General features: G+C 41.6%; 1 protein-coding gene across 6 annotated transcripts in view; it reads left to right on the forward strand.

Moving 5' to 3' along the window:
- The window catches only part of LOC128625465 (BAH and coiled-coil domain-containing protein 1), a 79,466-nt gene that overhangs the window by 38,512 nt on the left and 17,960 nt on the right, over nt 1-22,994 (forward strand). For 5 of the 6 annotated variants that reach the window (XM_053653784.1, XM_053653802.1, XM_053653812.1 and 2 more), the window contains 10 exons: nt 2,833-3,015; nt 14,227-14,352; nt 14,530-16,677; nt 16,981-17,107; nt 17,216-17,421; nt 17,658-17,816; nt 19,072-19,316; nt 20,137-20,491; nt 21,289-22,155; nt 22,772-22,941. In XM_053653784.1, the coding sequence (XP_053509759.1) occupies nt 2,833-3,015; nt 14,227-14,352; nt 14,530-16,677; nt 16,981-17,107; nt 17,216-17,421; nt 17,658-17,816; nt 19,072-19,316; nt 20,137-20,491; nt 21,289-22,155; nt 22,772-22,941 (4,586 nt within the window). The remainder of the gene's footprint in view (nt 1-2,832; nt 3,016-14,226; nt 14,353-14,529; nt 16,678-16,980; nt 17,108-17,215; nt 17,422-17,657; nt 17,817-19,071; nt 19,317-20,136; nt 20,492-21,288; nt 22,156-22,771; nt 22,942-22,994) is intronic. The other variant, XM_053653793.1, reaches the window with a different exon arrangement.

Below are 22,994 nucleotides of genomic sequence, written 5' to 3' on the forward strand. Positions count from 1 at the left end.
TATATAAAATATACATGTCCCTTAATTATTCAGAGAAGTGAATTTCTCTACACGAAAATATAAATCACAAAGTGTTTAAGGATGCACATCATCTGTCTGTCAAACCTTTAGGAGCAGTCTTGGCTAAATGCATTTTTGTATATCCATGTGTATTTCTTTCTTCTATCTGAACAAGCTGTTGAAGCGGTGTGTACATGCAATGGTAAAAAAAGTAGAATTGACCGAATTGCTGCAGAAAAGTGGACCATGCAGAGAACGTGAAACCTGCAGGATAACATGCCTGAGGAATGAATGGCTGAACATGTCTTGTCAGCTTATTTAGCTTATTTGCTACAAATAGTTGTGATGTAGTGAAATAGTAAGTGATAAGGTATATTGTAACTTTTAAATAATGTCAAAACTGCACATTCCTGTCCCATGTCGATTGGAGTAACACTAGTCAATTGTGGGCACCTTCTCTTTGTAAGTGAGCAGTTAAAACTTTCTGAAAAATATGTTAAACTGTTCTATGACATCGAATGAGCAGCTGATTGAAAGATGCAGAGGGTGAGTCACATTCACATATTGTGTCATGCAATACAGGCGAACTAACTAGTAGGTGGGAATCAAGAATTCCCTAACTGAAAGAAAATGAGCTAAAAATACAAGAGAATTAAAATGTGTAAACCTCTTTAAGGTGTGCTAAAAATTTTTTTTACTTGCCGTATTTTAAATCGCAGCATTTTGATTAATAACCCCATCCACTACTAAATGACTGAATGCATTATGCTTATGAATAAACCAATACACAGTCTCAGCAGCTGTAATTTATATGTTTATAGTTTATGAAACACAGCAGATATGTTCATATATATACTCTATTCATGCACCATGCTAGTGTTTTGACATTGGGGAATAGATCTCAGGTGTCTTTGTCAAAAGAGTGTACCAGGGTAACGTGAACACAAAGCCTTGCTTAATCAGTATATTTTTTTCCTGGTTGTACCCATAACACAATAATGGACAATCAGGGGGCAGTTTACAGAGGTGCTGTTCTGAATGGTCAATTACTCATCATTGTCTACTTAAACACATACTGGAGTGGGTGCAGAACAGATTGCAGCACTGCTACATTTATTACAGCGCTGAGGCAAACAGAAACCCTTTGAGAGTGGAGTGAGCGCTCTCCGAGCCTCTGGGTAATGTAGTCTATACATCTTAGTGTCATTCTGTATAATTAAGACAAAGTGTTTACCTGCTTGAAATTGAGGCCGCATGATTATGTTTGTCTGACTGGAGGTGTGCGGCTCAAAACGTAAGGTCGAAGCGCGACAAGATTGTACCTATCGAGTGTCAATCATTGCTCTGTTCTTGAAGAATACTTTCGTTCATTAAATGTGCAAGGATGAGAAAGTGCAAACGTGAGTGCCGGGGAGAAATAGGAGTCGGATGGAAAATTCCAGAAGGACGACGAATGGTATGGCAAAGGGAAAAGATAAGGAATAGAGAAATGGAGCAGGGTTCGGGGAGAGATTGAGGGCGTGAGAATGAGAGATTGAGAAAAACAGATAATGGACGGAAAGCAAGAGAGAGAGAGAAATGGGGGGGATTAGAAAAGGAACACAAGGGAGTATGTGAGAGGGAAGGAGACTGAGAGTGTGCATTCAGCTGTGAGATGAGATGTCTGCCCAGTCGGGTGTGAGGGAACCAGGCTTGGTCCATATGTCTCTGGGCTGCTATAGCTACAGTATGTATATACTGTATATTTAATTGATGATATTTTCGAATATATTTAGAATTTGCACATAAGAATACCTGAATGAACACCAGGGAAAAAATGCCTAAATATCACAGTATTGTATTTATGATTGATTAGATGATGGAGTCATTGCAGTGGATCATTGCAGTGGATCCAGAATCAGTCCCGAGAACACTGAGCATGAGGCAGGAATACATGCATGGCACCATGTGCACACACATTCATACAGTCAGTCACACCTAGGAGCAATGTAGTGTAGCCAAGTCACCTACAAGCATGTTTTGGATGTGGGAGGAAACTGGAGAACCCAGAGAAAATCCATGGGTAGAACATTCAAACTTTCACACAGACTAGAACTAGAGACCCTGATACCATGAGGCAGCAATGATGCCAATGTGCCACCTGTGATGATTTTTTTTTAGATAAGAGATGCCAAAACATGTATGTATCCCAATCACTCCACAACCATTTCAGTGGTGCTTTGTCCTGGTCATGCTTATGGTGGGTACACTGCCTTTCCCCTGGGTACACATGGTGTTTTCAAGGAATACACTCTGATTGGGATGCTAGTCCATCACAGGGCACCAAAAGGCACACCAATTCATTTCTCTGAGCAATTTAAAGTAGCCAGTCCATCTGCTGGTTTTTCACGTTTTTTGGGAAATGGGAGGAAACCTGGTTAGGGTGAAGCCAGGCATACATGGGAAGCACATGTGAAACTCCACACAGAGCTCATGATTGAACCCCAGACCCTGAACTTGGCACTAACACTACCTGCTGTGTCACTGTGTTGCCCATCTCTTAGCAAAATTCCCCTCAAATTTGTTAAATATGTGGCTGGTTGGATCAATGTTAGTTAGATAAGTTTTGCAGATCTTGCTGCAAGGTCTGTATTCAGCAAGCGTATTAGAGCAGTATGCCAGGTGTTGTTGTAGATGGCAAACCAGTCAGAAAATGAATCAATATGCTTAGACTTGTCCACCATTGCCATAGCTACCCAAAGCTCATAGTCCTAATCCTTGTTTTTTTTTCACTTACTCTCTCTCTCTTCCCCTCCCCTTTGCTTCACTTCCTATTTTCCTGTTCGGATGCAGGCAGCGGACTGATGGGCAACTCCTCTGCCTCATTTATGGGGACGTTTCTGGCAAGCAGCCTTGGTTCCTCTCCCTCACACCCACCTCACCCCTCCAGACCTCCGTCCTCCCCTTCTTCTCCTCCGTGCCGTGGAGGGCCACACTCCACTGCCTCCCAGATCTGGTTCCCACACTCGCATGAAGGTAAGTCAATCCCTACCTACACTTGTCCTGTATGGCTATGCATGCGCATATACCTGTGTGTGTGTGTGTGTGTGTGTGTGTGTGTGTATGTGTGTGTGTGTGTGTGTGTGTGAAAGAGACAGAGTTTATGTCTTTGGAAAGTCTGTATGCCTGCTGGTTTTCTCATTGAGTTTATAGTCCAAGTAGGTCTTTTTGGTTCCCACTGTCTTCAAGGCCCCACCCTAGAGCTTTTCCAGATTGTGACAAGAGGGCAAAAGTTCAGCCAAAGAATCTTGTGGTCGTTTGTACACGTCAGGAAGAATGCCATTTCTACCCAAACACACAGACACACATGCAAACATGCACACACACACACACACACACACACACACCCCTCAGGCAGTAAAATGCTACACAGTCCACAGTGGTTGCAGCTGTCATCTGAAAGACACTGTGGCTTTTCCCATCCTGCTATGCCTCTCACTCCCAACCCCAAGCTCTTCCCGGCCAGTGATCTGCTAAACTTGTGATCGCTTTCCCCTCCCCTTTATTCTGATTCTGTCCACCATCACAGCACCACTTGCAAAAACAGATGACAGATTGGGAAAAAACTGTTAGAAGCACAGAAAGGGGAGTACAGATGAAGAAGCAGTTGTCCAGACTTGCCAAGGTGCTGGTCAGACCTGGTTGAGAAACAGTCGGGTGGGAGTATTCTGCATTTCAATGTGCGAAATACTCATAAACCATTAGGATTTCATCCCTTTGTGATTTGTATAATTCGGAACCACATTGTTGTTATGCCCTGGAGCTACGTTATCAATCTAGCCTTTTTTATTATTGGTTTCCAGGCACACTGTTCTCACAGTATCACAGTGTATTTCCTATGACCATTATTTTATACATTTTTACTGCAGATTTTTAATGTACACCAGTGATGCGATCGTTGGTGGGGTTTTTTTTTTGTTTGTTTGTTGTTTTTTTTTTACTACTTTTAGCAACTTACACTCTTAGGGGAAGAAAACTTAAACTGTGAAATCCTTCAGCATACTGCATCTCCATCAAGTAGGACTCAATAACTATCCAAAGAACCATTGAGGAACCAATTTCCCTGTCAGAATGGCCGAAAGCCCCCTGCGTCCCTAGAAGTGCACACCGTTGAAAAGAATTTGCCCTCAGATTAGATTATGGACAGTTGCTCTAGGGGTGTGATTGCTCACTGAACCAGCTAAAGTGTTACTAGTGCTGGAGACATCCTGTCTAAGAACCCTTTGCTAATTTGCTTAAAAACAACAACATACCGTATCTGCTTGGTAGAAAATATATAACAGTCAACCTCAGACTTGCAAATTCTCTCAACTTGCTAGAATGACTTGGGTAGAATAACAGTTGTGCTATCAATGTCAGTCATCTCTGAAGAAATGCCACGTTAATAAAAAAAGGCGATGATAGTAGGGACGTTACTAAAAGTAATAAGGATGATTATGAGCAGGATTATTATGATGGGCTATTATCTCTATTGCAGTTTAATTGTGTAGAACACTGAGGGAGCATGATTGAATCCCAGCCCTTCATCAGCTGTGTTCGGCTCTCTCCCTTTTTAAGTTAATTGCATATTGTCTTTTCTCCGGTTTCCATCGAAAGCGAGTCATCAAAACGAGGGGCACAATTACCCAGCCTGTCCTCTGCTCCATGGGTGCCTACAGTCTCCCGCCAGCAGCATTGGTGTGTGAGTGTGTGTAATTGTCTTCGCCTGTTGCCTTTGTAAGGTTTTTTGAGATATGAAAGTTCCTTTAAATAGTCCTTCTTTTGCATCAATCTTGTATATGTCTTTTGCTTTTGTCACCAATGTAAAATTGGATAATCTTATGCTAAGTATATTAAATCTAATCTAAACTATACTAATGCTCATACCATGTATTTGTCACATCTCGAGACCTAACGAAGATAGGGACGGATGCAAATGCAGTTTAACAGTTATTTAATGTGAGACACAGGCAGGTAAATCCAAATACGTAATCCAGAAACATAATCCACAAACATGCAAAGGTCAGGCGATCGGCAAACAGGCATACACGGGGCAAAGCATGAATCAAGGTCGCGGTCACGGAATACGGGGGTGATATACAAAACAAGAAACCTAAACTATAACGAGGAACTGGGAGCAGAGAAACCAGCGTGGACTAAATGCACTAATCTAAACATGGAACATGACAAGGAAAATAACTAAGACTATGACTGTGGTTAACTATCGTATGGAATCTAAACTAATCTAATCTACTATATCTAACGTAAGTATCTTATCTAATCTATTCTTATATTCCGCGCCGTGTGCTGGGAGGTGCGCGGTATATATACAAACATAATCAGCGTCAATTGCTGACGGCTGACACCAATCTAGACACATGTGAAATAACAGCCAATGACAGAACAGGGAGGAGACATAACAAAAACATAATAAAAGCACGTGTCCAATGTACACAATGTCACGATTGTCAACATACGAAAAGCAGGTGCATCGTGCACGCGCACCCACATGCTCTCCAGCATGCTGCTTAAAGGGGAAACCGTGACAGTATTCAAATCAGTCTGGTGGCGATCAACATCCAAAATCTTGAAGTGTCTGTGGTGTCTGTGGGTTCTTGGTCTATTTAACCATTTGAATGGTGCAGAAAAAGTCCATTAGTTGAGTGCATTCTATGTACGAAACAGGAGAGAGGTTAGGTTGGAAAGTCTGGGATACAGTTATGACTAAATTGCCTTTTGACAAAATAGATTTTTACGCGATACATTTTTTCATACTCTCAACCTGGGATGTTATTGGCATTCCATTTCTAATTTTCCTACAATCTGGTAGGTAGTTTAGCTTTTCCCCTAGGCGTGAATATGTATGTTATGGTCTATGATGGACTGGTGTATATTTCTGCCTTGTGACCTGTGTTTCCAGCATTGGCTCCAGAGCCACCATGAATTCTGATCAGGACAATATGGTTACTGGAGATTACACTTTTTTGGGTTTTTTTAGTTTGAATCACTGACATATTCTCTCTACTTACACCCCATTCTCTGAATCATAAATTATACACTGAGTTTCTGTTGTTCATTTATTGAGAAATTCATTCTTTTGTTGAAGAATTTTGTCCTTGGTTCAAATGGCCAACAGAATTATAATTACTGAATTATAATTACTGAATTTCCAGATATATCTTCTGTTCTTCTTTGCTGGCTTTTCCTTACAATCACACATGAGCCTTCGTGATAATGTCCCAAAAATTGCATTAGGTCTCAACCTGATCAGCTGCCAGGGCAATCCTCCTAAGATCTAAGATTTCAACTCTGGCTTACATTTACACTTAACTTCTTGCTGATAAAGTACCATGGAATTCCCCAATAAACACGCATGCATAAAGGGTTTTTTCCCCCATCTAATACAGCAGCATTGCTTTGTTTCTTTTACTTTTCAATGTCTTCCAAGTTGGCAGATTATGGCAGTATTAACTTTACAGTAACACATGAATAGAATGTTATAAATAGGCTTATGACATCGACAGCCTGAGGCCTGGCAAATGGAGTCTATAAACACACACTATATTTGATTTCTTGAAAAGGGAGAAATCATACTCTACAAGACACAGGGAAAAACCTCAGGGCTGGAAGCCTGATGGTTAGTGTCCAAATTATGACTTTAACTATGCCAAACACAGGGCCTGCCATTTCCTCCATCTTGCGCCCCCAGCTCACTCGGTTTTCCCATCTTCCTTGGCTCACACATGGCTTGTGTCAGCTCCCTGTACACAAGCATATCTTCAGTGCCTCTTCTCTCTGAGTTATCCCCACCCTTTTCTCTGTATCTCCCTTCCTTTCAATTAACAATCACAGGGAACAATATTTCACGTTTTTCTCCTCTGCCTTGTAAGTGTCGCTCTATCACGTTTTCTCAATTAGTAGTCTTGACAAGCAGCTCTGCGTGTCCCTCCTCTGTTTTTTTGCTGTCACTCCCTTTGCTATCTCTGTCTTTTGTCTCAAATGCAATTTACTCTCGCCTATTTACAGTTGAAAGCTTGTATTTGGTGGCATGTGTGGAGATTGGAAGAGGCATAAGCTGTCTGCTGGGAAAAGGTGAATTGAATAGAAAAAATATCATGCACACGCACTAGTGCCTAACCAATATATCATTTGACAGATTAAATTGGCTAATATTAAAGCCCTACATACCTATCATCATCAATAGAATTCACACTGGTAAAGCACTAATAACATCTCTTCGAGAAACTGTAGTGAAAACGCAATAATAATAAAAGTGATGCAGTTTTTCAGGAAATGGTTGTTAGTATAACTTGTGTTTTATTTTTTTTTATTCTTTTTAATTACTGTGTATATATATATATACACACACAGTCAGGTCCATTAATATTTGGACAGTGACAATGTTTTGGAATTTTGCTTCTGTACACCACCACAATGGATTTGAAATTAAACAATCAAGATGCGATTGAAGTGACTGTAATTCAGCAAAAATATTGCATTTACTGTTTAGGAATTACAACCATTTTTTGGGAAGTCACTCCATTTTCACAGGCTCAAAAGTAATCAGAAAACTAAGATAATCATAAATATTTTTTAAAATTTTTTAAAACTTGGATGCAAATCCTTTGTAGTGAATTACTACCTGAAAGAGGGATGGGCGATATGGACTTTAAACTATATCACGATATTTTCTGGTATTTATTGCGATAAAGATATCAGTGACAATATAAATATAATACCATGCGCCACTGTTTTTGGCTACAAGTGATAGCTGTGATCTTGAGAGCCTCAGAAACACAAACATTGATCTAAAAATAAAAATGATTTTTTGTAACCAAACCAGTTCCAGATTGTAGAGGTACAGTAGCTCCTCGTCTAGCGATAAACTCCTCCTCAGCTTCACGTCTGCCTTCCGCCATACTTGTTTTCGGTCTGCACGTGAGCTGCGAATCAGTCGCAGACCGTCGCACACAGAAATACGTCATCAACTAGGCTGTATTGTTATTATTGCGGGAAGACTAATTCTTATTGTGGGGGGAATTTCTACCGGTATATCGCAAACGATAAGATATCGCCCATCCCTACCATGAACATCATCAAATGGCACCAATGAGTTTCCACCTTCAGTTGCTGCTTGTTTGTGGGGCTTTCTGCCTTCAGTTTTGTCTTCAGTAAGTGGACAGCGTGCTCAATTGGGTTGATATCATCAGACATTTAATTTCTTTGCCTTAATAAGCCCATGGATTGCTTTCACAATATGTTTTGGGTCATTATCCATCTGTACTGTGATGTGCCGTCACAGTAAATAAATAAATATAAACATCAGTTTTGCAGCATTTGACTGAATCTGAGCAGAAAGTATAGCTCTATACACTTCAGAATTCATCCCGCTACTTCTATCAGCAGTCAGATCATCAATAATCTCCAGTGGCCCAGTTCCATTGGCAGCCATACATGCCCATGCCATAACACTGCCTACACATGTTTGACAGATGATGTGATATGCTTTGGATCATGAGCCCTTCCTTTCCTTCTCCATACTCTTCTATTGCCATTTTTCTTGAACAAGTTGCTCTTGCATCAGAACTGATCCAGCCTTTTTTAGACATCTAATCTAGCCTTCCTGTTCTTGATGGCCACCAGTGGTTTGCTCCTGCAGAGTGTTTTTGAATTGGCTAGATGTTGTTAAGGGGTTTTTCACCAAAGAAAAAATTCTGCAGTCATCCACTTTAGTTGTCTTCCATGGTCTTTGAGTTGTTTTGGTGTTGCCCAGTTTGCCAGTGCATTCCTTCTTTTTAAGAATGTACCAAACTGTTGATTTGGCCATTCCTAAAGTTTCTGCTATCTGTGTGATAGATCTGTTTTGTTTTTCAGCCTAATGATGGCCTCCTTCTTCACTTACATCAACACCTCGTAGAACCGTATATTGAGAGTTTCCGCGAACAGCTACCAAATGCAAATTCACTTGGAATCAACTCCAGACCTTTTATGGCCTTAATTTGTCATGAAATAATGAGTAAACAGGCCACAGCTAGCCTAGAAACTGCTTATCAGTCACTTATCCAATGATTTTTGAGCCTGTGAAAATGGAGGGACTCCATTGGAGGGACTCCATCTTGGCTGTAGTAAAAAATGGCTGTAGTTACTAAACAGTTAAGGCAATATTTTTGGTAAACCCCTTGAATTAAAGCTGAAAGTATACACTTCGATCACATCTTCATTGCTTCATTTCGAATCTATTGTGTTGGTGTACAGAGGCAAAATTACGAAAATTGTGTCACTATCCAAATACTTATGGATCCTTGTCTGTTTTTCCTTATAGGAAATAGTTAACATTTATGACAGTCCAAACTTTAGACATAAGGAAAATTTTATATATATATATATATATATATATATATATATATATATATATATATATATATATATATATATACGCAAATCATTATGGACCTATCTACTTCTAATTTATTGGTAGTCATTCACCTACCAGTGAAATTCAAAAACTTAATGAAACTTTGATTTCTGCTGAACTTTACATTGAAGAATTACATACAACATGGAAAGTGTTGATGTAAATGTATATATTGTACTGCATTCCTTATCATTTTTGTGTGGTGGTCTGCTGAGATGTAGAGATGAATGATCTGATGATTAGTGTGTTTGGAAATTTACATTCCTGAAGTCTAATGAAAAAATGCATTCTACTAAACATAATCCTTCAGAAGTTCATGCTTTTTGCTTATTATGAGAGTTAGACGTTTATTTATACATTGCTCGTTATTAACTAGGTTCATTTAAAAGCTGGGATACAGATATTTTAGCGGCTTAAAATAGACTGGTGAAAAAAAATCATGAAATTTGAAATATCAAATATCGGTCAAATGAGCTCCACTTCTGCCATCCACTGCCATATTAAATCTCCTTATTATCAACATAAAGAATTGCTGTCAACAGTTTTTAATTCCATTCAATTTTTCTTTCTCTCCAACTGCAGCAAGGTCTACTTTGTCTGTTAGATTTTCTTTCTTGCTGACTGCTGTTGAGTAAAAGCCTCAGGATCCCATAAATCCCCTCCACAGGTGCTGGATAGTCTGCATAGGACTGCTGAATTTGGTCTCTGTCACTCTCTATAAAACCTGCTCATCTTTAATCAAGCATGCCAGCTGGCATTGCATTAACGTAGTTAGCGCCAGCACTCGGCAGTAAAGATATCAAACATCAGGTGGACTGCAGCTACCCTCTCTTCTCACAGCTCGATTAACAATTGAATGAGCCTCTGTGCCACCCCAAAGCTGCCCACACTCCCCATCCAGTGATGCCCCTGCCCAGCACTGAGCAGCTTCCCGCTATCGGTTACAGCCATACTGCACTGTGAAATGGGGATTACTATCCCAAGTGAGGGGGGGAAAACATATTCACACTCAGCAAGGCTTGCTACACTCTATAATGCTGTTTTTGCTCCTCTTGCGATAAAATAATAGTAAAGCCTTGTTTAAATGAAGACCAGTTTTTCCTTCCTTAAGTCCTAAGCAAATTGCCATTAATGACGGTGTCCATTAATGCTGACAGGTGGTGTGGGAGAAAAAAATAAATCTAATTATCATCTGTGGCAGTCTTCAGACCAGGACTGTCTGAATGTGCTGCCGATTAGCCAGTAGTGACATATGAAGGTGGTGACAAATGGCAAGAGCTGCTGCTATGATGAAACGTGTCAAGGGAGAGATTGTCCATATCTGGTTTAAGTGGTAGTGTCTTTACAAGTGGACAAACTAGTTGTTTGATTATAGTTACCAGTATCAGGGCGGTAGCAAGTTACTTTTTAAATCAACTATTTTATAAACTGAATAGCACTGACAAATTGTTTGATGCATCATTTAATTTTCTTAAGTAGAACTCTATAAATAAACTATAGAGATAAAAAAAAAACTTTTTTTTTTGTGATTTAAAAAATTAAATTAAAATAAGTCATGTCAGATGCCATCAATGAAGTGATTCTGATTAACCCTAATTAAAGATCAGCTGTTTCTATAGGATTTTCTTGACATTTCTTGCTTTTATCTGACTGCTGAAGCTATGGGCTGCAAAGAGTTTACAAAGCATGAGAGGTACAAAAGAATTTCCTAAACATTAGATGTGCCATGGAACACTGTGAAGGCCATCATCAACAATTGGAGAAAATGAGGTACCACAGTGACATTACCAAGATCAGTAACGTCCCTCAAAATTTTATGAAAGGACAAGATGAAAACACATCAGGGAGGCTGCCATGAGACCTACAGCAAAATGAAAGGAGCTGCAGAAATATCTGGCAAGTACTGTTCATTCCCTGCATGTGCCAACAATCTCTCATATTCTTCATATGTCTTCAGCTGGGACTGGGGCTCTAGTCAAGACAGAGGGACTCATGGGTAGCGCCAAATACCAATCTATTTTGGTATAAAATCTGCAGGCTTCTGTTAGACAGCAGAAGATTAAGAAAAAATTCACCTTCCATCATGATAATGACACAAACCAACATCAACAAAGGAATGGATTGATCAACGTTTTGGAATGGCCCAGTCAGATCCCAGATCTAAATTCTGTTGAAAACCTGTGGAATTGAAATTGGACTTGAAGAGGGCTGCACACAGGAGATCCCCTCCTTGTTTGAGTGATTTTTTTTTTTTTTTTGCAAAAGAAGAGTGTAATAAAATTGCAAATGACCAATCAAAATGGTAGACTCTTACCCAAAAATACTGAGTGCTGTATTACAAGCAAAAGGTGCTTTAACAAAGTATTAGTTAAGGGATGTACACATTTACACAGCCAGGTTTTTGTAAAATATCATGTTAATAATAAGGGAAAAATTACCTTATATTATAAACTCTGATCTACTTGTCTTGTGCAGTAAATTCCAGTAAGCTATTTCACTGGCTTTTACTTCACTATCTCCATTCTTATAGTGGAGGTAGCTGGCTAGTAGCTTTCAAACAGAAGCAAGAAAAATGCATTATCCCAATTGGCTGATTCTGGTTCTCATCACAGCAGCTGCTATCCACTAAAATGTGATTAAACAAAGGGATGCATTAATTTTAAAATAAAAACTTTTTTTATAATCAGTATAATAAATGTTATCACCTAATAGTGTATACATTTTAATAGTGTCTGTTAGCACTTATTTTTCTTATAGGAACATCCTATTGTAACTTCAGAGCCTAGATTATTGGCATTAGTCGATAGAATACGTTAAATAAGCTTTTAAAAATTATAGACTTTGATTATGACACTTTAGGGTCTCACAAAACTGTCGATGTAGCCCGGGCAGAATTTCAGTTTGAAGGCCCTGCTATAGATACTCTATAGACTATTAAATTGTCCATTTTGTGTTTCAGTTTATTTGGATGGTTGTGTTGTGTAGTAGATCATATAGATCATATATTATTTCATCCTTAGTCCTTCCACAATTAAAAAAATGAAGTTCAGATATAGATGAACATTAAGCACAAATAATCATTTGTCATATTGAATATCAGCTTGTTGAGTTCATTAGGATATATATTATGGTTACTATGGGTACAAATAGAAATAATGGCACAGAGACATAGGCAGGAGTAATTTGATAAGCTATTGATTATAGCTTTCTTGGTGTCATCTTTATTGTGAACATACAGTATATGGCTTCTATAAAAGTATTCATATCTAAGTTCAGTAATTTGGAGAATATCCAATAATATTCAGTAGATTTTCATAATTTAATGTAATATAATTACATACTTCTCAATTATCATCATTATGTAGAAGGATACAGGTATAATGAATATTCTTTCAGTTCTTTTTTCCATCCTCTTTCTAATCTTCATGCAATAACATTGAATATGAAGTATTGCTGTCTTGGCCAAAGCTATTTTTGGACCTAATGGGTGATGGAGATTTATGGAGGAACAGATTAACTGGGTTAATTATCTGGCTTTGTCACGCATCTGGTGAATTACAAATCATCTGCGTTTTAAAGTTCTGCCTCAGTTTGCAATATAATTGATCTGACATAAGATCAGATTCTACAGTCTTCTTCTTAAATTATCACATTTGACATTAACTGGCAAAAGTGATGCACTCCTAGAACATCAACATCATTTCTATTTGTGAAGGATTTTGTAGGGAAAACCATGTTTCTTTCATCTTTATATGTTTATTTAGGCTTCAGAGGTTTGCATGAGTGCTCTGTTTGATTTTGTTCAAAATGCTATACACATGGGCTTGTTGTAGTACAGTCAGAGGTTGGAACGTCCAGTGACTTTACTTGTTGAGCTCTTGCCTTTGGCTTATAGCTTCTTGCAAAGCTGATGTATATAGAGGAGTAGTTTCCAAACCCCTTAAGGTTATTTATTTATTTATTTTTATTGAGCTTTCCAAGTTTTCTATAGGTTGCCTGAATGCGTTGCACAGAAGCGATTCAGCTGAAGTTCAGCATCAAACAAGAGCTCCATTGTCTCACGTTTTAAACACATGCAGAGTGAAAACAAAGACATGAGAGAGACGAAACAACCTTTATTATCCACTGGCTAAAGAATATCTGCCCTTAAGTTTTGTTGAGTGCACAAACACCACATGCTTTACAAAGTTGTGATCAGCTCTTTGGCATAAATGGATTCAAACATTTTGTCTGTTGAGCATTTAAGCTACAAAAACACACCTCTATATAGCTTCTATCCGCAAATAAATAACATAGTGTGTCTTTTTGTGGGTGACCCCCTCTCACCAGTGATTATGTCAGCTTGGCCAGCGGCTGTTGATGCAAATGTTTGAACATAGAGACCTGACAACATGAAAAAAGGCAGCTGCATTGTTTTTTTAAAACATCATTATCTGCTCCATCAGCAGTCAGTCAGAGAGATTAATTCAGTGAGATGTATGTGTTTGGGACACAGTTTCAGCAAGATATTGTCTTATCTTTTGCATTGCAAGAACTAGGAATGGCAAATATAACATCCGATATTTGTGGTTAATGGTGTGTGGAGCACACTTATTGTAATAAACTAATGAAAGGATTAGATTATAACCAGAATTTTAACAGCTAAAGGAAAGCATACTCTGTCTTTTTTCTCCTTTTATGCCCAGTAATCTTTGATCACATTTCCTTCTTGCTCTGCCTGGCTTTCTCTCTATCTTTTTCTGTTGTCTTCTTTTTGCTCTCGGTTCTCTTCACCCTTCTTCCTTTTCTTTCAGCAGCCCCAGGGTACCCACGCTTTTCAGGAAGTCTAGCCCACACATTCCTTCCTATAAGTCATTTGGATCACCATGCCAACAGTGGGGTTCTCTATGGTCAACACCATTTCTATGACACCCAAAAAGGTGGGTAAAGCATCTAACATTTTTTTCATTGTAGTATATTTTTCATCTGTTGTATCTGTCCTTTTGTTTTTATCCCCAAATATATACTCCAATTATATACCTTTAGAACCCGTGGAAAACTATTTTAGCACTGAGGTGCTCTGAATTATTAACTATACTGTTTTATCATTTTCCCAGAAAACTTCTACTTAAGAAGCCTTCCATCCCAACCCCCACTTATTTCAGCCAATCACAGCATTCCACCCATGTCAAGGACAGAGCCAGGAAACACCCAGGGCTCTTGCAGTAGGGACACAGGTAGTGTTGTGAACTTGCACAAGGGTCTTAAGGAAGCCAGTATAGACAAAGGCATGGTCTCAGGTACAAAGGACAAAGAAAGGGCCAGCAGTAAGCATGAGTCTAAAGATCGCCACCCCCACAACCAACATCCACAGCCCCAGCACCTCCACTCACACCAGCCCCAACACCATTCTCAGCACCCTGCCACTATGGACAACATGAATGGCATGGAGAGGCACAAGGCTTCCTTACTTATGGAGTACAAGGACCATTCGCAGAGTATTGGTAAGCCTCTTAGTGCCTGTCTACTCAATGGGAAGATGCAGAATGGAGACTCTCGGGCTGGAGTTGGGTCCAAAGGATCCATGGCCAGCTGTGGAGGAGAGAACATGGGCAGGGGTCCTGGAGACTCAACAAATGCACAAGCCAGACACATGGGTAACAGTACTAATGGGCGCTGCACAAAAGAAGCTGTGAGTGGGGAGATGAGGATCAGCGAGCAGCCTCCTCCTGGTTGTGTGGAGAGGGGTCAGGTGCTACACCAGTCTTTGTCATACTCTGTGCCTCCTCCTTTGCCTGTGGGTTCAGCAACTGGTGGGGGACATCCAGGCAGCTTTCACTGTTTACAGCTCCATCCTAGTCATCCACATCACACCCAACATCCACACCACAGCCACCACTCGCACCATCACCCAGATTTTTTCTGCCCCCCTCCTGCCCCGATAACCAATCCTTCCTTACATGAAAAAGGGGCTGGCAACGGTGGAGCAAGAGAACCCAAAGCAACCAGACCCACATTTGTACCATCTGTAGGCCACCTTGGGGAGAAAGCTGGAGGCCTCTTTCAACTGGGAAACCCTGAATGCCAGGGCGTGGCTGTTGGGGTAAGCAGTACCAAAGAAAAGGTCATGGAAAAGACAAGTGGGGGAGTGGGGCATCCAGGGAACTGGCACAGAAAACAACAGGAGCACCAACAACAGCAGCAGCAACCTCCACCACAGAAGCAGCATCCCTACAGAAAAGCAGAAAAAGCCCCTGACTGGATGCACAACAATGATCATCACTTACAACAACAGCAACAGCAGCAGCATCAGGCTGTGCGCTCTCATAGTGCAGACTGTATCAATGGCATGGACACAGAGGTCTATAGATCTGCTCTGACACAGGAGCCTAAAACTGGCCATCTGTTAACTCATCTTAGTAATATTAACACACAGTCCTATAGGGATTGCTCACATTCTGGGTCAACTCCGAACTCCTCACCCCTTGCAAAGAACATGTCTCAGCAAGGACCTGGTTCTGGAGGTGGGAGCTGCTCCATGCAGAGAGAAGGCCAAAAGGTTGCCCGTATCCGCCACCAGCAGCATGGCAGAACGGGTTCAGGTGCTCCCTCAGCAGAGCTGGGCCAGACCAATAGCAGTCAAGAGATGAAGCGGAAAATGGACATGTCTCCATACAGTTACAATAACAGTGGGCAGCATCATTCACATCAGCAATCACCTGTGCCACCATGGGCAATGCACCCCCATCATGCCCACCTGGAGGAGGATCAGCGCAGGGCTTATATGGAATCTGTCAGTGGAACTGCCAGTGGTAGACAGCAGCCCCATCAACACCAGTCAGCTGGAATGGGTCCCCCACCTGCTCCTGTACAGAACCAGCAGGAGATTTTGGGCCCACAGGGAGAGGGTAGTGCCATGAAAAACCTTCTTAAGTATAGCAACCAGCAGCAGCCTCTCCTCCTGTCCCAGAAAACCCCATTTGGAGGACTGGGAAGCATCAAAACAGGACCTAACAGCACCAACTGCACCTTACAGACTGGAAAAACAACCCTGCCTTCCAGGAAAGTCATAACCAATGAGAGTGAACGGCATGAATGTGGAGGACGGAGCAGGGAGATGGGGGAGGTGGCTCATGGTGAGGGGGAAGTGCGGCAACCCCCTGTGGGTATCGCAGTTGCTGTGGCACGGCAGAAAGAACCAACCTGCAGACCTCCCGACAACCATCCAAGCAGCTGCCAGGGGCGGGTTCACTCTGGCATGAAAGGTAAGCACAAATTTTTAACCTCTTAGACACTGAATAAACAAGCAGAAAAGCAAGCATTCCTGCTTGTTTGTGTGTGACCTCTGGAAGAACTTTCTGGTGAAAAATAAACAGCATGCCTTTCAGGGCCTAAAGTGGAAACAGTTTTTCCTGCTGCTTGTTTAAATCCTTGCACAGGGAGAGGGAACACATACAGAGGCTGCTGTGCAGCTGTTACTTTACAGATGGTTTTGATTACTGAAAAGATAGCATTTCAGATATCATAGTTAGAGAAAGGGTGTTGAAATAAAATGTTAATTTTTTTAGGTGCTTCACGGCCCATGTATCCCCCAGACTCATCCAGAGAGGAGGACAGGAAGCGAATGAGTGGGGAGCACATGGGTGTCAGTGGGGGTCATCCATGCCTGGACAGAGAGCGAGAAACATTTATCAGGTAAATAATCCACTTATGACACAAGGTCTCTCTCACACATATATACACACATGTTTCTATCACTTGCATAGCTTCTGACTTTTAGCCTTTGCTCATCTGCATTTTTAGAGACAACAAGGAAAGGGTAGAATTTGCAAGGATCCATCCCTCCAATAGTTGCCGTGGTGACATCCCCACTCATCTTATGGTGCCTAGTGGCAGTTCCCTGCCATCAAGCCAGCTGGCAGACCCTGCTGCACATGCCCATTCTGCGCACCACCACTGGATGCCCCGCACAGCAAGTCCTTCCCTCTGGATGACAGGTCATTCCTATGGTGTGTAATTTAAAAAAAAAAGTTGTAGGAAACAGAAAAGGAAATGAGACATGAAGCTCCATGATGGTTTTATGCATTTAAACATAGTTGAATAATTATAACAATGAGAAACATATTGTGTGCTGTACCATATGGTGTACTGTGTACCAAGCCATGTATGTATTTGACAGTGCAAATAATTATGTACTTTAGAATATTGTGCATTAAAATCTTCCTCCTTTCTTCCTATTCCTAAGGTATAAGCCACACCGGTCTCCATCAGAATCTTCCCCCGGGGTTCTCTACAACTATGCCTGCTCCCCTCCAGCCTGTACTGCCCCTGCCCCAGGACCCTTCTGCCCAGTTGGTAGTGTTACCCACTGAGCCTACTGCCCATCCAGCCACTCATCACATAGGTATGATGAAGTCTTTTGATGTTTTCCTATACTCATTTTACTCTGTCTGCAACTTTATTTCTTGTTATTCGCTATCATTTGTCTATTTTATTTTGGCTGTTACACTGCGGTTTTTCTGGGCTTGTCCCTATAAATCTACCAACAATGACTAATTTAGGTTTAAAGACATCTAGAGAATGGCTGTAGAGAACTATAATATAGAAGTGAAGTTTGTTATGTGGTGTTTGTGGTTAGCTAAAGGACAAAACCTCTGTGCATGATTCCCTAAAATCCAGCAATTTCCTATGGACCTCCCTCCACCATCTCCATAGGGATGGACATCTGCATTATCAGGATGCTCTTCCCATTCCCAGGTCTATACATAGAGGCCGCTACTGTGATAGCACACATGAAGTTTCTCTAGACCCTCTAGTCCACACATGCCTCTTTGCTGCAAACAGGCTGTGAAATTTAATTAGCTCTTCATCCTTGACAGAGCTTGCTTCCTTCCGCTCTCTGTTGGAGTCTAAGCTAAGTCTGGATGTGCATCCACAAAAGTCTTCCCTTGGGTAACATTAGCCAAGCTGGGTTAACATTTCAGAACAAGGTCCATGGTGCATCAGGGAGGGTTGGGATTGGGGGTGGAGGTATTGAGCAGGAGGGGTTAGCCTGAATGTGTAAGATTTTATAAGAGCTGTGAGAAATATGGCAAAGGAGGAACAACACTGGGCCTTGAAAGTTATAGGGTGTGTCATAGTAAGCATGCTCAGCTATTGCTGACCCGCAGCATGCTCCCTAGCTAAGCTGCTCAGAAGAGGCTCTAACAGCATGGGAGCTGGGAACTTTTTTTGCATTACATGCTTCCATATAGGTCCACTGTGGCTCTTGGAGATAGGGTAATTTTAAGGGACATGCCTGTTTTCTTAGATCAGACTGGCCACTCTGAAGCTAAATCTCATCATCATCATCATTGTTATCATCAATGTAATAACATGTTTCTCAAAGATTCCAGAAACCAATTTGGAACAAAACATATTATCTATGTGTCAGCATGTATGTGAGATAGAAAATGTGGGAGTATTCTGTTTGGTTTAACAGTCCTGCTGCAGTGCCCTGAGTGTAGGCTGTGGTACAATAAGAGAGCACTGTATTTGTGCTTGTGTCTCTATGAGCAGGTACTTGTGTAAGTGAATTTGACATTGTTGTTTGATTTCTGTATATACCAAAATAAAATGATTGCACAAAATTTACTCCCCCTTTCTCTTGCTTCTATTAGATGTGATGGAGCAGCCGGGTTTGTGGCCCCCAGTGTACAGGGCCCGAGGGCCTCCCTCCCACATGCAGCATCCCGCTGTGTACTCTCGCTCCCAGTTTCTACGGCAACAAGAACTGTATGCGCTCCAGCAACATCAGCAGCTGCAGCATCAGCAACATCCTGGCCCTCAGCAACCACCTCAACCACCACAGCAACACAGAGGAGTACACAGCATAGAGCCTCAGCACAGAAATACTCACAACCAGGCACGTTTTTAAAGGTTTTATATATAATGCTAGAGTTGTATAGCAAATGGGAAAACGTCAAATGGACTGGCCATGTATGATAATATACAAGACATTTTTTCCCACACATTGCAGGGGTCTCAGCATTTCTGCCTTATCACTTCATGAGAAATGTGAAATGGTGAAGATTCTTCAAGATATCACTTTACTGTGACGTATTACTTGCCAGACATAACCAAGTCACAACACACTAATACAATATATGAGCTGAAGTAAAATGTTAATTTAACATTAACATTCTTTTTAAAAAAACAGTACTAATACAACATATGATAACTTAATCGCCATATAATGCAGATTGGCATTAGGATTCTATGAGCTGGAGGTTTCATAAATGCTAAAATGCCTGCACAAACTATAGTGCACATCAGTTAACTGTTTTTGCACAGAGGGGAGTACATAGTATTTGAAACCAGTGAGTTATCATCTGAACGATCCCTCTATCAAAGCGTTGCAGCCCCCATGGCTCCAAAGCTTCCTCATAATCTCTGCACAGTTCAAGGGTATTTCACAGTATTAAGAATGGTACAGTGCAGCATTAGGGGACTAAGTACTATTGTATTACATTCAAAATCTAAACGCATTTCAGTCCAAATCTGTGTCAGTTTCAGCAATGCACTGGCGTTCTATTGATGCTGCTTTCACTGGCTACCATCAGTACATTTCTCAGACTTTTTTGTTCGTCAGATTGTCCCTATTTGTTTGACATTTGGATGGAAAGATAGATCAAAAGCTCTTTATGGATTCACTTTGCCTTAATTTGCAACTCTATTTATTTCAGATGCAGAAGAAACCTGAGGACCATGGAGCATGTGGCATGGAGTTGCAGGACATCCTGTCTGAGCCTAGGAACCCCAAAGCTACCAAGTCTTATACCTATGGCTCTTCAAACCGGGCATCATCACCTCCCAGGGCCTCTGCTGCACACATGTCACCTTGCTGTCAGTCGCCATGTATGCATCCTCATCCAAAAAGCACACCCTCCACCCCTTGTCCTGTCCCGAGTCCTGCCGCTACTGTGCCGTGCTCCCCTGCTATCAGCCCTGCCCCATCTCAATTACCCAATATAACAGAAACTCAGGACAAGAGAGCAAAGGGCCAGCCACCACAAGACTACCCTCAGTCTATGGAACCAGGTAAGACTCAGATTCATGTTATTGATTTGGATATACAGCTTGAAACTATTGTACTTTACAAGTGCAGTTGACAGGATCTGGCTTCAGAACCTTGTGTGTCTACATCTATTGGGCCTATGTAGAGATTGTGCTGACAAATAGTTTTGCCTGGCTTAATGTCAACCGTAGAGGCCTTTTGGAATTTGTGTTGTTGAGGTTCAAAGAAAACACATCAAACCATCACACCAGTCTTTGTACGCCCACCTTCATGTCTTTTTTCTGAAGCATAAGTGACTCCAGTCGTTCACTCTACAAATCAAGAACACCATATGTAGATCGTTATCCGCACTGAGCTACTCAACACTCATGCAGGAACAATCTGGCTGCTTTTAGAATCTGTGGCTCTGTGTGGGTGGCTGCATTGGCAAGCCCGTGATTGATTAAGCTGCGGAAAATGGCCGGCAGCTCGTCTTCCAAGCCCTGCCACCTCAATAATGATGAGAATCACTTTGTCCAGAGACCTTGCCTCCACTACTCCCTCTTTATCCACAACTTTTTCTTTATCATTAACACCTCACTAAGTACTTTAGTGTGTCAGATGATATTAACGTACCAGAGCAGTTGAAGAAATGCAGCACAGCTCTACTTCAGAGCTTCTTCCCAACAGCTCTGCAGATGCCTAGTGTGGAAATGATCAGCTCAGCAAATCTAAGCAGATGTCCTCCTACACGGGCTTCTCTCACAAAATTCAGCTTGTGTAATATGCAATGTACTCTGTTGAGGTGATGAATTGTCTCAAAATTATTTTCTTTCCACAGATCTTCCACCTGGATACACCTATCCTTCAATCACCATGGGATACAGAGGTGGGCCATCCCCACAAGATGTACAGCTGGCTGAGCCAGCTGAGCTGGAAGCCATTCCAGTTGAGCCTGTGGAGCATGCTCCAGCCCCTCTGTCCAGTATTGGAGAGGGGCCTGAGTGCCAGGCAATAGTAAGGCCCATCACAGAGTCCCAGTTGCCAGTGGAGGAGAAAAATGAGGAAGATCTGGCACAAGAGCAGGCACGAGGTGCACTGGACCAAAGCGGAGAGCCGGATCCAGTGGGCTGCTGTGTGCCTGTGGAGCATGAACAAGCACAGGGAGAAGCAGCAATGATTATTTGCCACCCTGAAGAGGAGTCAGCCTGTGAAGCAGCACACTGTCCTGGTAGTTGGTTAGAGGAACCAGTACATAAGGATTCTACCATAGTCTGTCAGGAAGAAGGTCGCCTTCTTGAGCAGGACAGTGTTGTTTCTGAGCTGAAATCACAGACAGCACCAGCTCCCGAGCATCCATGTGTTCCAGTTAATCCTGACCTCCAGCCCAGCACAGCCACTGAGCTAGTGGCAGAAGAGACAGAAAAGGAAGCTCCAGAGGAAGACTGTGTACAGATCCTCTCTCCTCCTTCATCTCCTATCAGTGCCACTCCCTTCCCACAACCAATTGTGCCAAGTTACTGGAGCCTGGAGCTCCTGATTGCCGCTGCCTTCTGTGGAGACTGCCCTCCCCCCTCCCCACCTGCTTCCACCACTTCTCAGGGCTGTGCCGGCCCCTTCTATGCCAGTACATATGGCATGGAGCTCCTTAGTGAGCTGGCTGATCTGGAGCGCCAACAGGAACACCACAGTGCAGAAAAAAGTGAAGGTGAGCTCTAGTGAGCAGAAGTCATGCTAGAAAACAAGCTAGCAATGTACCTTACTAAAAGTCCAAAAATAATATACCTGCAGAAAAGAGAATGAAGTGGTTTGTCTTGGGGGCGGGGTTCGATTAAGAAGGATTCTTGTTCTAAAGAGCTTTCAGTCCCAAGGGATAGGGGAAACAAGCCGGGCTGCTGCTGCTACCCTTTGTACTGAGGGACATTCTATGCCTTTTGTTTCTGCAAACTCGTTTGATCCACACACTTTTCACAAAGTGAAGCAAGGACTGTGCTTTGTTTTCCATTTCTGAGCAAAATCAAAACTTTGCTAAAGCTTGTTAGCATTGATAAGGGTAATTAGCCCATTAGCACATTGGTCTAAAAATGGTTTAAAAGCTACTGATGTACTTATTTAATCACTTTAATCACTTTATTCAGAATACACAATGCAAATCAAAATTTAAATATAACAGTCTTTGCTCTAATAAATAAATCCTGCTGCTTCATAAAACAATAATATGAATCCAGCTCCTGACTCACATAGCAAACCCCATTGTTTGGATGTTTAGGACCCCGGTGTCCTTAGAACTCAATAGTTGGTATCCTTTTCTTTTCCTGACACAGGACAAGAACAAATAATATTTGACCTCCAGAGTCTTGCTACCTTGGCAGTGGCTCGTGCCCTGGAGTTGGACTCCAAGGCAAACAGTATAGCAGATGCTGAGAAGCAGTGTCCAGCAAAAAGAACCCTCAACCTGCGGCGGAAATGCAATTGGACCCCTCGCCATGAGCCAGTAATTAACTTTGACTTCATACCTGTTTATTCATGTTCATGCACTTCATTTTG

Source organism: Ictalurus furcatus, chromosome 2 (genome assembly GCF_023375685.1).
Source record: "Ictalurus furcatus strain D&B chromosome 2, Billie_1.0, whole genome shotgun sequence".
NCBI classification, from domain to species: Eukaryota; Metazoa; Chordata; class Actinopteri; order Siluriformes; family Ictaluridae; genus Ictalurus; species Ictalurus furcatus.